Genomic DNA, 15779 nt, shown 5'->3' with positions numbered 1-15779 from the left:
GTGATCGTTAAAGAGGAACAAGTTAGTGGCTACAAAACTCTAGGTAAACAAGGTGATAACTCACAGCAAGAGGCTTGGGCGGCTCTCGGACATAAAAATTATCTGCAGGTACCAGGGCCGGAGGAATCCTAGAGGTGGGCGGCCAATATGCAGGTGAGGGGGGCGCAGGGTGCGATGGGGTGGTGGGGGGATCCATGGGGTGATGTATGGGGGGGTTGGGAGAAGGGTCACCCGGAGACACTAAAGTGGTCGCGTTGCCCCCCAATGATTTAACCAGGAGAGGAGAGGTGGCCGCCGGCCCTCCTACCATTCCTCCACTAGCAGTGGTGGCCATGGCCGGCCCCCGCGGCGGCGTGCCCTGCAACACACGTCATCATGCCAACCAACACAGCACACAAAACAAACTCATAGAAAAATAATAAGTTATTCATGAGGTATGTCTGCTGTGGGTGTTTCCTCACTGTGGGGTGTGAGGAGGAAACTGCCCATGACATGAACCAAAGCAAGGGGTCAAAACAATTAGAAAACTAAATTTCACAGCTCTTACTGAGGATATTCAAAGTAGTGGGTTCTATGTCCAGCCAGAAAATCATGAACAGGATATGTTACAAAATCAAGTTAGAGGTGGAACTGTATTAGCAAAGGGACAGATGTTCAGTAGCAAAAAGGGGAGTAAGGAGGGAAACACAACAAAATGAAGATTTATTCCCCTCCTTTAATAACATAAATTCTTTATACCATATTCATTTTTACCTTCTACAAAAACATAGGTACATCACACAGAATTGAGAGAACATTACTTGTTGATATTGTATTTGGTCCCTTTTCCACTTCTGCCCTTATTGTCACTCAGAAGAGAGGAAATGAGTGGAATACACCACAGAGAGAGAGAGAGAGAGAGAGAGAGAGAGAGAGAGAGAGAGAGAGAGAGAGAGAGAGAGAGAGAGAGAGAGAGAGAGAGAGAGAGAGAGAGAGAGAACCCAGCCACTAATGGCATCACAGCACACCAAGGATTTTATAACAGGGAAGAGGTAGAAGAACAGAAGCAACACATAAGAAAGAGATGGTGACAGAAGCAGGAGTCCCACTCAAGGGAGATGAAGGCAACACAGCACCACCAGAAGCAGCAGAGTGAAAGACAGCACCTCACTCACCTGAATAAGCCCTGTGGCAGAGTCTGGAGGCTTGGCGGCTTTGCTCTGTGCCTCCTTGGCTGCCCGGTGCTCCAACAGGAGATCATCAAACTTTTTGGAGCGTCCAGGGACAGCACGGCGGAGGGAAAGGGAGTGTGCCTTGCAGGTGAGGGAGCGAGTGCAAGGCTTCCCAGTCTCTGCCACCACCACGCCGCAGTGGACCTCAGCATCGTACTCCCGGTCCTTCAGGGGCAGGAGTTTCCGCTCGCCTGGTTTTTTCTTTTTGCTTGACTTTTTGGGTGAGGGAGTGGGAGGAGCCGGGGTGAGGGCGGAAGACCCAGAGGAGGAGGACGAGGATGACGAGGATGAGGATGAAGACGAGGATGAGGATGAGGAGGATGAGGTGGTGGTGTGCTGACTCGGGGTATGTGTTGGTGTGTGTGCTGGGGTGTGTGTTGGGGTATGAGAGGGGGTGTGGGCTTGGGAGGAGGAGGTGGCAGGCCCAGGAGACACAAGCTGTGATCCACCTGCGGTCACCACTGGGTTCTTCAGGGTGGCAGCCAGGGTGGGCATGGATATAGAAGGCTGAGAGGCAGTGGTGCTGACAGCTGCCTGTGCCCCAGCTCCAAGCACCACAGTGATGGCCTGGCTGGAATTGCCTAGGGTGGTGGCCACTGTGTGTGGGGCTGTGGTTGGGGCAGGGATGGGGGAGGGAGTTGGGGGAGCAGCAGCAGTCACACTTAGGGATGAAGATGGAGTAGGTGTGGCAGCTGGCTGTTGCAAGAGTCCAGCTAACTGTGACTCTAATCCAGTGTTCCCGCCCTGGCACAGCTGGGTAATGGAATTCACTGCATTGGTAAGTTCGTCGCACTGAGACGATATCTTTTCTATTTCATCAAAACTAAATGACTCAACAGGTACTTCAATAAGGTCAGATTGTGTGGTGTACTGCCCTTGAGGGTCTGCTGCTGCTGCCGCTGCTGCCGCCACCCCTTCCAGGTTGTGCCCGCACGCATCAGCTTCAGACAGCACTTCATTGGTGATCTGCTCCAGCACTGGCATGGACAGCTGTTCACTGTTGTAGCGCTGTGGCAGCACCTTCTCTATGCTGAGCTCTGGTGGCTCAGCCGTGTGGTCCACATACGTGCCGTGGTTGATGGCAGCCGTCGGCTGATCAACGTAGGCCAGACCACCGTTCTCGTTTAAGTAGCACTGAGAATTGCCAGGAAGAACTGTCTGTGTGAGGTCGGAGGTCTCCGGTGTGGCGTTGAGCACCGCGTTGAGGTCAGACTCACTGACGGTGGCCAAGAGGTCAGCCTGAATCTGGTTCAGTGTGGCCATGGACATGTGACTCATGGGCACTGGCACTGATCCCATGGCTGGTGAGTTGACCAGCATGCCCTGTCTGGCACCAAGGCTCCCTCCACCAGTGGTAACACTCCCAGCAGCCTGGCCCTGTGCCTCCACAATGTCATGTGACCCCACCAGGCCAGGGTCCATCTCCATGGTGGGGCCAGGTAAGAGGTTTTGAGAGGCTGTCAGCGCCTCAGCCTCTGCCTGCAGCATGGCTGATATTTTATTGACTTCCTCCTCAACACTGGATGCATTCTGGCTCAGCAAGGGTATGCCCACCACCGTGCCGCCTCCCATGGTGGGTGAGGGACCACTCATGGCCACCAGCCCCTGGTGCTGGACAGTGGGGCAGGACACACTGGGTGGCCCAACACTGGGTGGCCCAACACTGGGTGGCCCAACACTGTGTGGACCAATGCTAGGTGGCCCTACACTGGGTGGTCCTATACTGGGAGGACCAATGGTGGAGGGTGGTCCTGCATGTGTGGGAGGGTGTGGCAGACTGTGGTGGGGAGGCTCTGGTGGGGCTGGGGGAGGCAGAGCTGTAGGCAAGGACTGGGGAGGTGGTACAAGATCTATTCCTCCATCCATGTCCTCTTCCACTGTCACCTCTGTCTTGAGAGAAACCACAGACAGGCCAGTAGGGGAAGGCAGGAGGTCACAGCCGGGCGAGTCGGCTGAGCCCCCCACTCTGTTGCTGCTGCTAACACTGCTGACGCTGATGCTGGCACTGCTGCAACTGCTATTGCTGTTGCTGCCGTTGGTACCTGGATCCCCAGAGATGTGGGCTGAGTGGCCCCCTCCGAGAGTATCACTGTCAATCCGCCCCTCAAGCTTCACCACAGGGTTGGTGTGGGAGCGACTGCGAGCTTTGCCCACTTTGTTGCTGCCAGAAGATACAGACGCTCGAGTACCTCCGGACAACTTGACAGGGGAGATCACCCCGCCGTGTCGAAGTTCTGAAACACAAGTCCTCTGTGAGTAATGGCTTCTGTGGTGCTGCTGCCAAACAGGAGGAGCTTCAGTAGTGTCTGGGTAGTGATAAATCAGATAAAGAGACTAATCTGAAAGGTAGGACCTGTAGAACCAAACAGCTCTATGAGGTTTGATGTATTACAATGTGTGACACAGATGAGTTCAAAGTCACAGTTCAAAGACACAAAAGACACAGGGATGTTACAGATGACAACTCAGATTTCAGTTGTCCAGCACAGACACACAAACCAACAAGTGCTTTTAATTTGTGTTACAGAGACCAGGTTCAACAAAGGCTGATCTTTTCCCTTACTCTTCAATGATGACATGATTTTCTTTCTCAGATAAACAAATTTACAAAAACCATCCTTGTTTACAATCCAGTATAACATCCGTGGATTGTCTTGAAGCACTGGCTCGTGTTCCACTCTGTCCCTCACTCCTTCACTTCCAACACACTTTCAGTCCTGTCACACCATAATTACCACACCATTTATCCACTTTCAGAAAATAGAAATTACCCAAATAAGCTGCTTTCAATTGCAGTAGAATGTCTATTACCAAATGTTTCTAGTTCTGTAAAGATTTTGAGATAAAATTAACTGATTCAATATATTTTGAGAATTCACAGTTAAAAGGAAACATGCTCTGTGAAGCCGCTCAACTATCAGGATTCAACTGTGGCATAACTCTTATTACTGAGGATAACTCATCTATTGAAAAATAATGAGCTTCATCTGTAGATATCAGTGACTAATGACTTTTCCCTTTACAAAACTTAGAATGTAAAAAAAAAAAAAAAAAAAAGGAAAGACAAGAAAGAGTAATTTTGAGAAATGTGTGAAGAAAGAAAGATAAGGTAATAAAGTAGACAGAATATGACAGCAAGCCAGCCTTTGTTATCTTTTCATCACACACACACACACACACACACACACACACACACACACACACACACACTACTGGCCACCTGTTCATATCAGTCAGACTGAATTGCCACCTGTGTATTTTGCAGGTGTGGTTATGACTTACACCCCAAAGGTCATAGATGTGGCTGTCTTTCTATGAATGGTGTTGTATGCATTCAACAACTATCAGCTGGTCACGATAGGGGCAAATACTGACATAGCCACATCTATGCCAAGCTTATTATTGTATCAGCTAAGAACATTGGCTTAATTCTTTATGTGGATGTGGTGACTTCATTTATTTGTGCGAATTGCTTGATCTATCTCAACTTGTTAATTTTGCATGAACTTTACTTCCTCCTTAGTCTCTCCTTTCTTTCCCATTCAACCACAACACAAATAGAGAGATCACACGAGCTGTACTAATTCCTGAACACATCCATCAGGTGACCCATCTCCACCTGCTTACCTTGCATAAGCATTACCTCATCCTACATCATATACTGAAGGATCTCACAATCTGCTCTATTTCTTGATTAAACCATCATCTGATTCTTAAAAACATGCTTTCACTCTCACCTTTAAGTCTGGCTTCCCTAGTCTGTGATAGCTAGAGTAGTGCCTACAAATGAAGGATTTTGGAAGTAGCATATGTGTTAACTCCTCCAATACTCTTAGTCCATGCCTCACTTCACAAACAGGGAGATCACACATCACACAGCACACATGACACTCACACCTGCAAGCACACTGCGGCTATTCACATGTTCCGATCACAACAACACCCTTCCCCAGTGTTATCACATTGGCCATCACAAGTGACTATGAATATGCTGTGCCATGGATGGTTATCACAATGAACTGTATGCAGACACTGACGGATTGTTTCTTTCTTTCATTTTTCTTCTTCTATTCATCAATTTATTCTTTTTGTGTAGAAGGGACACTGGCCTAAGGCAACAAAACTGCAATAAATAAATAGAGAATAAAAAGCCCACTCAAGTGCCAGTCCCAAAACAGAGATGAGAGCAGTATAGTCAGAAATTAAAAGATAATTCACAAGAGTGGTTTAGAAGTTGAAACATGAGGAAATGTCTGAGCAGAGGTGTGTGTGTGTGTGTGTGTGTGTGTGTGTGTGTGTGTGTGTGTGTGTGTGTGTGTGTGTGTGTGTGTGTGTGTGTGTGTGTGTGTGTGTGTGTGTGTGTGTGTGTGTGTTTCAATCATCCAACTCTACAGAAGATCTCCACCATGTAAATACAAAGAGAATCATTAAAGAAATTCACTGAAATTAAAAGCATAGAGCCTAAAACACACACTGAAGTCCCTACATTACCAGACTCAACATGAAAATGTCACCTACATGCACACATCCAGGCACAACTTTCATGTAGGACATTTACAACTTATGAAATGGGAAACATAGCTATATAATAAAGAAATCCAAACTCACTCCTCAAAACCTCATACGGATCACACAGGCGGGAAAATCAGGAGGAAAAGAGAAACTCAACACTCGGTCTTCATCTCTCATTCGCTCGACCACAAAATTGAAAAGGCCAGTTACAAAAAAAATTAAATGAGGCAACGTAAAACAGAATATCAGCCTTGGAAAGAGAGCCTCCAATAATTACCTTACAAGAGATGTCAAGATTAGCCTCAAATTTTACCTATATGCTGCTTAAGTGCCTGAGGCTTTATGGCGTGTCCACAAACATCACAGACCACAAGGTAGAAGTCTTCCCAGCGCGGACAGTAACCATAGATCGGCATCTCTGAAAAGTGAAGGCAAAAGGTAAGTCCAGGTTCTGTATTTAGAAATGTTTTACTCTCTTACTATAACTGTTTCTCAAGGCCACAGATATGATTAGCAGGATTTTCAAGAGAGTTTTTCCAGTTGATAATGTAGAAATCTTGTCACTCTGGCTCTAGAACAGTAAAAACACCTTAAAAAACTAGTGTAAACTTAAATAAATCCTCTTAAATAAGTGGAGGTGAAGCATAGAAGTGTTTGTATATATGACCCCAGGTGAGCATTATAATGAGTCAAAGAGAGGGGAAGTTTCCATGAGTATGTATTGCGCTACCTGATATAAAAAGTTTACAAGAGTATGCGTTCTGTTAATGGTGAATTGCTAGTTCAAGACTATGCATAAATAAAAAAAAATCTACAATAATATACATTAAAGTAAGTGATGTAACAGTTGTAAGGAAATAAAAATCACATTCATAGATTTTCCCATATTATAGCAAGTAATCCCCATAACACATGGCACCTCACAATCTGTATATCAAGACTTTCTATATGAAGTGTTAATTCTGTAAAGAAGATAAAATGTGAACATACAGGATGATAGCAACAAAGGATGAACTGATAACATTAATACCAAACACAGGAAAACACTAAAGTTCACAGAGTAAGAGTTCACTATAGCAAATGATAAGGAGATAGAGGACCTTCATTCCACCACAGCATATGATAAGGAGTGATGATGCAAACATTAACATATACAATGGTACATGTAGGGAAGGAATGCTGCTCCCCTCATAACAGTGCAGCTGATAGTAAGGAAAGATGTAATCCTCATTCCAACACTGCTGCTGATAAGGTGACTAGAATGAAGGGTGGGGAGGGATACATATCAGCATAGCCAATGATAAGTAATGTGGATTCTCACAGCAATGTAGCAGTTGATAAGACACAAGGCGGGGGGAGGGGGTAATCTGCACACAAGCACACCATCACACAATCCTTGACTATTGTACTTGTCATGATGCTTAGCCTTTTCAGTACCATGACACATTTCCATATTCCTTCTGGTTTCTATTTGGTGATTTTTTACAGCTTCAGAAGCTCATGTGGTGGATTAAAATAATAAAGACTATGGCCATTAATCTTTTGGCCTTCATAGACCATTCCTAATGTCAATAAAATGGTGTAATCATACACAAATCTCAAGGTAAAAATGTGTCCCAGTATTGAAGGGATTAACACTACACAGCTAAAAGGAAATCTATGACTATTTTATTTGTGAATTTTCAGTTATAAGTAGACTAATCTTGTTTGTCTTGTATAAATGTGTAATCCCCCATTCATAAATAAGTGTCTCAAAAACTAAGAATACTAAATATATATATGGCATGAAAAAATATAAATCAACCGAACTTTCAATTTCAATCAATGTTTCTGAACACAATTCCATAGATACTGTTGTACAATGTTCATTTCACAGTAACTAAAACCATACTACCTCAATTGAAAGACACCTATATATCACTTTGTTTGCTCTAACACCTGCCCTATGAAATCCCTACAAAGGTGTGGCCATGGCGGATAAGCCTCTACTTCCCCTTGTTGATAAGTTCCATCCAACACTCCAGTCCACTTCCCTCTGTAAAAACTCCACCACTTTATCTTCTTGTCTTAAACAGCCATCTTCTTCCACCCACAGCCTCTACCAATCCTTCATCATCTACTCTCACCTCTTCTCTGCAGGTGAGCAAACCATCTTAGGTAGTCACTACTTTCACTATCTGCTTCACTCAACAACCCTTCCCACTCCCACACCAGACATGCCAATCCTTCCCTCCACACTTCCATCACTCTCACTCTCCTCTACACAGCCACAAGCATCTCTCACACAACTGACTACTGTTGCTCACATCCATCCCTAACTTTAACAAGCAAACTTCACTGAAAGCATGTGGATGCATAACTTTCACAACAATGCACCTAAAAAGAAACTATAATAATACCACTTAATAAAACACAATGGTCTCGTAACTATGCTTAATGTGTGACCACATGTACAATCATTCAGCACTAACACATTCACACACTCACACACTTACACACTTTCCCACTCAAACTTAGTGCCACGTTGACCTACATTACACTTTCAAGTTTAGGCCAAGGCTACGACCTGCTCTTCACCTTCCTGCCTTGCCCTCCTTCATGTTGGCTCCTCTCTAGGGTGTGCAATGGTGCTCTCCTCCTCCCTTATAACCTTGAGTCTATTCCATTGTGCCACTAATAGCTCAGACTGACAATATGTTAAGGACTCTTCACAATCTGTCTGCCTCAGTCTGCCTCGCTCTTCCTACCCAGATGCTCTCTGCTTACAGTATATAGATGTTTTTATTCTCTATAGCTTTGTGTCTATTCTGTGCTATAACTATGTGCTTGGTTTTGTTATTTGTTTGACTGTTTTCCATCTCTTCTGTTCTCTCTGCCAGATGTTCTATGTTAACAGAACAACAAAAAGGACACTGCTGTTCTCTTAAATAGTCTTGTCAAGTCTGTGACATAACTACTAGCTTGGTTTGCTTACACTAGGGACTCAGCTTTCTATCTCTTCAGCTCTCCACACTGGCTATTGTTCCCTAATTGTAGTCTTACACAATGGAAACTCTGCTGTTCACCTAAGTAGCCTCTTCTGATAATTTCATGCCACAACTACTATACACTAGACTCTTTGTATTCTCTCTCTTCTGCTCTCCATACTGGCTGTTGTTCTCTGACTGACATATAACACAATGGATGTTCTCCTGGACTAACCTACTTAACTCCTTTTATATCTATTCTGCTGACTATATGGTGATTTCATACAGTTATAGAAACTTATGTGGTTATTAAAATAGTGAAGACTCCGACCACTAATCTTCTGAGTTTCATAGAGCCTTCATGATGCAAATAAAATCTAATAATACTCAAAACTCATGGTCAAAATATATCCTAGTACTGAAGGGGTTAAGTGTGTCCTGTGCAGTAGAATCTAGCTTGGGTTGGCAGCAGACTTGAAATGCTAATAAAAAGCATTATGTGGGGTGAGTGAATTACCAAGACAAAGGAGGAGGATAATCAAAGTTCTGCCTTGTTCATTTAAGGATTTCAACTTCACTTCAACTGACAGTGTATAAAAAACTTAGCTTGATATTACTTCATGAATGAGAAGGAAAGTGTAACAGTACATCTAACAAAAGTGACATGCTTGTGATAATCCTAACTCTGTGACTTACACCTAATAAGAACAAACTATTGACCTGCAAATAAACCTCATCATGGTAAAATATCAGATACAATCTTTACAAATAAGAAACATCATGAAACAAAACAAAAAAAGAAAAAATGACACTAACTAATTTCAGAACTCACTGTCACAAGCAGACTAAACATTCACCTCATCTTACTCATTACACCATTTTTCATAAACAGCAAATTTCATGTGGCACTGGAAGTCAATAAACATTACCTTGAGAGATAGCTGACCCTATTCCTGTTTGTCACTATCTAATCTGCTAATCCCATAGTCTTCTCTCATATCTCAATATCTGATACTTTTATCACAATGCAGATTTTGGTCGCTAATTCATTCTGAGCATTTACATCTTACCTACACATAAACCTCCCATTCACTGCACTATCTGGGAATGCTGAATAGATGGAGAGAGAAATGGTACCTTAATTGTTTGTGAGAGTAAAATGAAAGCCTCATAAGACACAGACACCAAATTTCAGGAACCGAGTGTATGGGAAGGAGACAGGTATGACAGAAACTATAATCTTTTAAATGAGAAAACTGGAAAGAGAGAGAGAGAGAGAGAGAGAGAGAGAGAGAGAGAGAGAGAGAGAGAGAGAGAGAGAGAGAGAGAGAGAGAGAGAGAGAGAGAGAGAATGACACTTTTAACTGTACAAGAGCAAATTAAAAGCTTCATAACCTCACAAGCAACTAATTCCAAGAACTGAGCTTATTGAAACAAACGAAATCTCAATTACAGTAGACACGGAATAAGCAGAAAACAAGGGAAAGTCATTACTACAGCTGTATGTGAGACCAAAATGAAAGCATCGTTACTGGATTTCAACAAGTGAACATGTAGGAAAAGTGAAAAAATAAAATTGAAAAGGAATGACAGAAGATGAAATTTAATCAATATGAGAATGATGAACAGAGTAAGAAAAGCTTAAATGAGTAAAGGAAAGGCTACTTAAACCTAATCAGCTGTGGACGTAGCTTTTTAACGAGTATTACTTCACAAAGTAAAACAAGAAAAAAAAAAAAAAAAAAACAGGTCTTAATAATGGAGAAACTATCATACTGTGTCATAATAGAGCAAGCAAAAAGGTGTCACTTCACCTCACAGACTTGTTCTTACTTCACAAAGACACAAGATTTCAAGAACAAAGAGAGAAAGCACAGATGCATACAAATAACAAAAAGCATAATTTAAAGAATATGGGAATGATAAACAGAAAGTGTAAAGCCAAAATGAACAAAATACCACTGAATCACCTTAATGAATCTTAAATCAAGCAAACACCATGAACTCTTACAAACACACAAGTCTTCATAACAAAAGACCATCACAGTAACTACACCTGATAAAAGAATAAACAAAATTGAAGCAAAACAAGAAAACCAAACACTACTTGAACCTAATCTGTCATGAATGTGTCTTCCTAGTGAGTCTTACTTCACAAAACCAAACAAAACAATGGAAACTTACAAAAACCTGTCTTAATAGAAAAACTGCAAAGCCAACTGTGTGTGATAACAGAACAAACAAAAAAGAATGCCACTTCACCTCACACAGACATGTTTTGACCTCACAGGAACGCCAGATTTGAAGAGCTGAATGCCTGGGATACAATGAAACTAGAACTGTTGAAGAATGATAAGAAAAAACAATACAAATCAAACAATATGAGAATGATGAAGAGAGCATGGAGACAAAAAACAAGCAACATGTACGCCACTTAATCTTCCATGGACACGCCTTCCTAGCAAGTCTTCAAACCAATCAAGCAAAAACACACACTAATAAAAACCTGGTCCACATGATTCAGAACATCACCATAACATAACAAAACAAACAAAATAAAGACAAAACAAGCAAAGTAAAAGTCAAATAATCCTAATCATCCACCTCCTAGAGTCTTACTTCACAGAATCACATAAAAAAACATGATCACTAAAAAAACCTGACAATGACAACAAAGACACCGCCAGCCTAACTGTACATGATAATAAAGCACATAAAATGAAGGACACCTAACCTTACACAGACACACCTTCCAGAAAAAAAAAGAGTTGCTTCACAAAAATAGAATCATTAACTTACACACAAGCTGGTCTTCAAAAAGGCATATTACATCACTTCTATTAAGAAAAAATATAATAAAAATTAAAAGATAAAAATGGAAACAAAAGTGAATTAAACAAAGATTACTGTCACAAACATACCTTTCTGAACTGACAAACCTTTCTTCACAAAATTACACACACAAAAAAAAAAAAATTAATTAATTAATTAAAAAGGTCTTTTCAGTACCAAAAAACATCACTACAACCACATCCATGCACTGAATGAAGGCCTCATAACCTCACGCAGACACGCCCTCTCAGCAGGCACACACAAACTCATAAGACAACACAGAACCACAAACAAACAAAAATTGGTCTTTATTTTACACTAAATATATAATCACTTGAAAGAATTTGCCTGCTGAGTACTCAGGTCCACTCCACTCTTGTGACGAGCAATGAAACAAATGTGATAACTCAGCAAGGTGTGACGACCAATGATGAAAAATGAGACTAATGGACAAAATGTTTACCTATTAAAAGCCAAGACAACCACCAAAGACTTTGAAAATGCCAGCAGGACTCACAGCAGTAAACTAGGAAAACAACTTCCTCACCTAAACTCACAACTGAAGGAAAAGAAATCAAACTCCGATATTCAATAAGCAAAAGACAAACAAGGAAGCAAATAACACACAAACAACACAAACTTGCAGCAGTAAACAAAACAAACAACCACCATACTTAAACTCAAAATTGAAGAACAAAAAATCCCATGCTAATTTGAAACACTTGACTGATAAAACCACCAAAAGCAGGAGTCAAGTAACACACAAACAACACAAACTCGCAGCAGTAAACAAAAACAAATAACCACAATATTTAAACTCAAAACTAAAGAACAAAAAATCCCATGCTAATTTGAAACACTTGACTGACAAACCACCAAAAACAGGAGCAAAGTAACACACAAACAACACAAACTGGCAGTAGTAAGCAAGGCAAACAACCACCACACCTAAACTCAAAACTGAAAAGAATACAGTAAGTCCTCGTTTTACACTAGAAATGCGTTCCTCAAAAAGCTATTGTAAATCAAAATTAGTGTAAACCAAACCCATTTTAACATGTATTAGATAGGAATACATTCCAGCTCAGTATGAAAGTCAATCGAAAAAAGTAAACAAACATCCATCTCAACCTTCAAGGTTTCAATAATAGACAGGGCCTTTTCTGAAATGAGGCTCAACAAGAGTGGGGCAAGCTGGCGTGTTTGGCTGTCTATCCAAATTTCAAGTAAACCCTCCATCCGATCCATAATGGGTTCCCGATGTTTTGTCAGCAATTTTACCTGCAGGCTTGAAGCATTAGCTGCTGCCTCCTTAACACTTGAAGCATTCCTCAAAACAGTAGCAACTGTGGTAAATTCAGGGAACGGATTATAACTGATGAGCCTTCCCCAAGTTCTTTTCTCTTGACTATATCAAGCTTCATTTCCAACATTAAACTTTTCCTGGCTCGTTCACCCTTACCCACTTTTTCACCAAGATCCAAATTACGTTTCAGTGACATTTTGGACAGGAATTGGTCCTAAATGCAGAGAATAATGTAAGTAAATCACCGAGCACAGTTTCACTGTTATTCGTCGTGCTGGTGCGAAAGTGACTGGTTTGTTGTTGGTCCGACTTGGTCGCAGTGCAGCGCCACAATCACAATCAAATATCATAAGTGCAATTTTTTTTTATCGTAAATTGAAAAAATGGTAGTAATTGTCAATTATCGTATCTGCGAATTTATCGTATACTAAACTAGTGTAAAACGAGGACTTACTGTACAATCCCCCACCAACATTCAAGAGACCAGATCAACAACAGCAACATCAAATTAACACATACACAAAAAGCACCAATCGTTAACAAGAAAAGATGATGACCGAATAACAATCTGAATAAATAATCGAACAAAACAAACTCCAACACTCGACAAACAAAACCAGCAGCAACACCAGTGGCCAAATAACCCAAAAAAGCACAACAAAAAAACACAAAATGGAAAACAAAACAAATCAGCATCAATTATTAACAGGCGACAGGAAAAGAGCGAAAATGAATAACAACTTGAATAAATAACAAAACACAAACTCCAACACTTGACAAACAAATACAGTAGCAACACCAAAAGCCAACTAACCCAGAAAGCACAAAAGAACAACACGAAACAAAAAACAACTTGATTAAATAATCGAACACAAACTCCAACACTCGACAAACAAAACCAGCAGCAACACCAGAGGCCAACTAACCCAAAAGGCACAACAGAAGAACACAAAATGATAAACAAAGCAAAGGACCACCAAACATTAACAAGTGATAGAAAAAGAGCAAAACTTATTATCAACTTGAAAAAATAATCAAACAAATCGAGAGCTAACTCCTCCAATGTTAGACAAACAAAACCAGCAACATCAGAAGCCAAATAACTCCCAAAACCACAACAGAACAACACAAAAGGGAAAACAAAGCAAATGACCACCAAAACATTAACAAATATTATTAAAAAGAGACAAAGATGATAAGGCAGAAACACAAAACAGAATAATAAAGATACAAATTGATGAAACACAAGTCAAGAACGAGACAACACAACATTTCTCGGACACCACAAGATTCTGTCAACACAAAACACATCCATTTATTCTCTATTCTTCTTTTCCCAGCTTGAGAGAGAGAGAGAGAGAGAGAGAGAGAGAGAGAGAGAGAGAGAGAGAGAGAGAGAGAGAGAGAGAGAGAGAGAGAGAGAGTATTCATCACAGCTAACTCGCATCGAAAAACTGTTCAATCCAAACACAAATTTTAAACAAACATGGTAGTAAAAATTTATAAGCTTATAGAAAAAAGGTAGAGAGAAAAATCAATCACAAGATAAGCCTAACACCAAAAAACTAATGAATCCAAAATGTTTCACAGACTTTAATATGGAAACAAGAATTTAAAGAAAGAATGAGTGGAAAACCAATGTAAGAAGAAGGAAAGAAGAACAAAATGCTGAAATATAAGGTCATTCAGAGCATAATCCTTCATATGAGCATCATTTGGCAAGGTTGAGTCAGGTCATGTTAAGGCAGGTCAAGGCAAGGTTAGGATAGGTCAAGATAGGTGAGGCAAGGTTAAGGTAGGTCAAGATAGGATAGATTAAGTTAGGTAAGGTTAGGTGAGTAAGACTAGGTAACGTAAGGAAGAGTTAGGTGAGGTTAGGTTAAGTGTATGAATGACGAGGAGGAAATGAGAAAAAAAGAACAAAAGCAATAAGAAAAACAGTCATACGAACATAATTTCGGTCAGATTGAATTAGGTACAATATATTAATGAAAAATTAGGTTAGCTGAGTGGTGGAGAAAAATGACAAGGAAAAGAAGAACAAAACAAGACTCCCAAGTCCTAATGCATGAAAGAAAACAAAAAAACAGTCATGTAAAGTCAATTTCAGTTAGGTAAATTTAAACCAGGAGAAGGGAAACCAGGTGAGGCCAGGTGAGCCAAAAGGGGGACCAACACAGAGCCAAGGGAAAAAAAAAAAAAAAGAAGAACCAAAGTAATAAAGAAAATACTACTACATCTAACATGATCATATTCTGAGTTAGGTTAAGCCAGATCAGGTGAGAAGGGGAGGGGAGGGTAGAGAGGGAGAGCCGAGACAAGGACAAGGAAGAAAAAGACAAGACCCCATGTAAAAAAAAAAAAAAAAACAATAATAATACATCTGATATGAGTGTAGTTTGGGTTAGGTTAGGTCTGGCCAGGTGTGAGGGGGGCGGGATGGGCAGAGCAGGTGTGAGGGGTGTGGTAGTGGGTGGGAGTGGTGAGGTAAACACGGTGAGTATTGTGTTGTTTACAGCCGCCCGCCGCGACTCTCCCTCGCTCTCCCCCGCCCGCGCCTCGCTCCCCGCCGCTACTCTCCCAACTCTCCCGCCTCTCCCTACCCCTGACACACCCTTACCTTCTTTCTTAAGCCGAGTCGTCGTTGGTTCCCGCCCGGATTTCGTGCTTTCCTCATCCTCAGAGTCACCTGGGAGGAATAACAACATTAAAATTAGGACAACAAACCCAGATTTCACGTGCGAGCTCTCACTTTCCACCGCCTTAATTGGGGTTCCCAGGCGTTATTGGGCGGCTTTAGCACCACCGCCGGACCTTTAAACAATCACACTCACTTGCGGGACTACTCAAGCCAAGTCTTTCGGCCCATAAGGACCATTTTTGCCCCTCGAAATGTGTAAGGCTGTCATCCAAGGCAGCCATCTTCACTTTTTCCAATGTGACGTCATTACA

General features: G+C 41.6%; 1 protein-coding gene across 1 annotated transcript in view; it reads right to left on the bottom strand.

The window, feature by feature from the left end:
- Nucleotides 1–15779, bottom strand: part of LOC123506872 (helicase SRCAP-like) — a 21444-nt gene extending 5665 nt beyond the window's left edge. Inside the window, exons 1-5 of the mRNA XM_045259236.1 lie at nt 15662–15779; nt 15448–15516; nt 6037–6141; nt 1155–3445; nt 65–358 (exon numbers count right to left, since the gene is read on the bottom strand). Of these exons, the coding sequence (XP_045115171.1) occupies nt 65–358; nt 1155–3445; nt 6037–6141; nt 15448–15516; nt 15662–15749 (2847 nt within the window). The 5' untranslated portion in view covers nt 15750–15779. The remainder of the gene's footprint in view (nt 1–64; nt 359–1154; nt 3446–6036; nt 6142–15447; nt 15517–15661) is intronic.

This window comes from Portunus trituberculatus, chromosome 21 (genome assembly GCF_017591435.1).
Source record: "Portunus trituberculatus isolate SZX2019 chromosome 21, ASM1759143v1, whole genome shotgun sequence".
Lineage (NCBI taxonomy): Eukaryota > Metazoa > Arthropoda > Malacostraca > Decapoda > Portunidae > Portunus > Portunus trituberculatus.
This window is presented reverse-complemented; position numbering and strand designations above follow the sequence as displayed.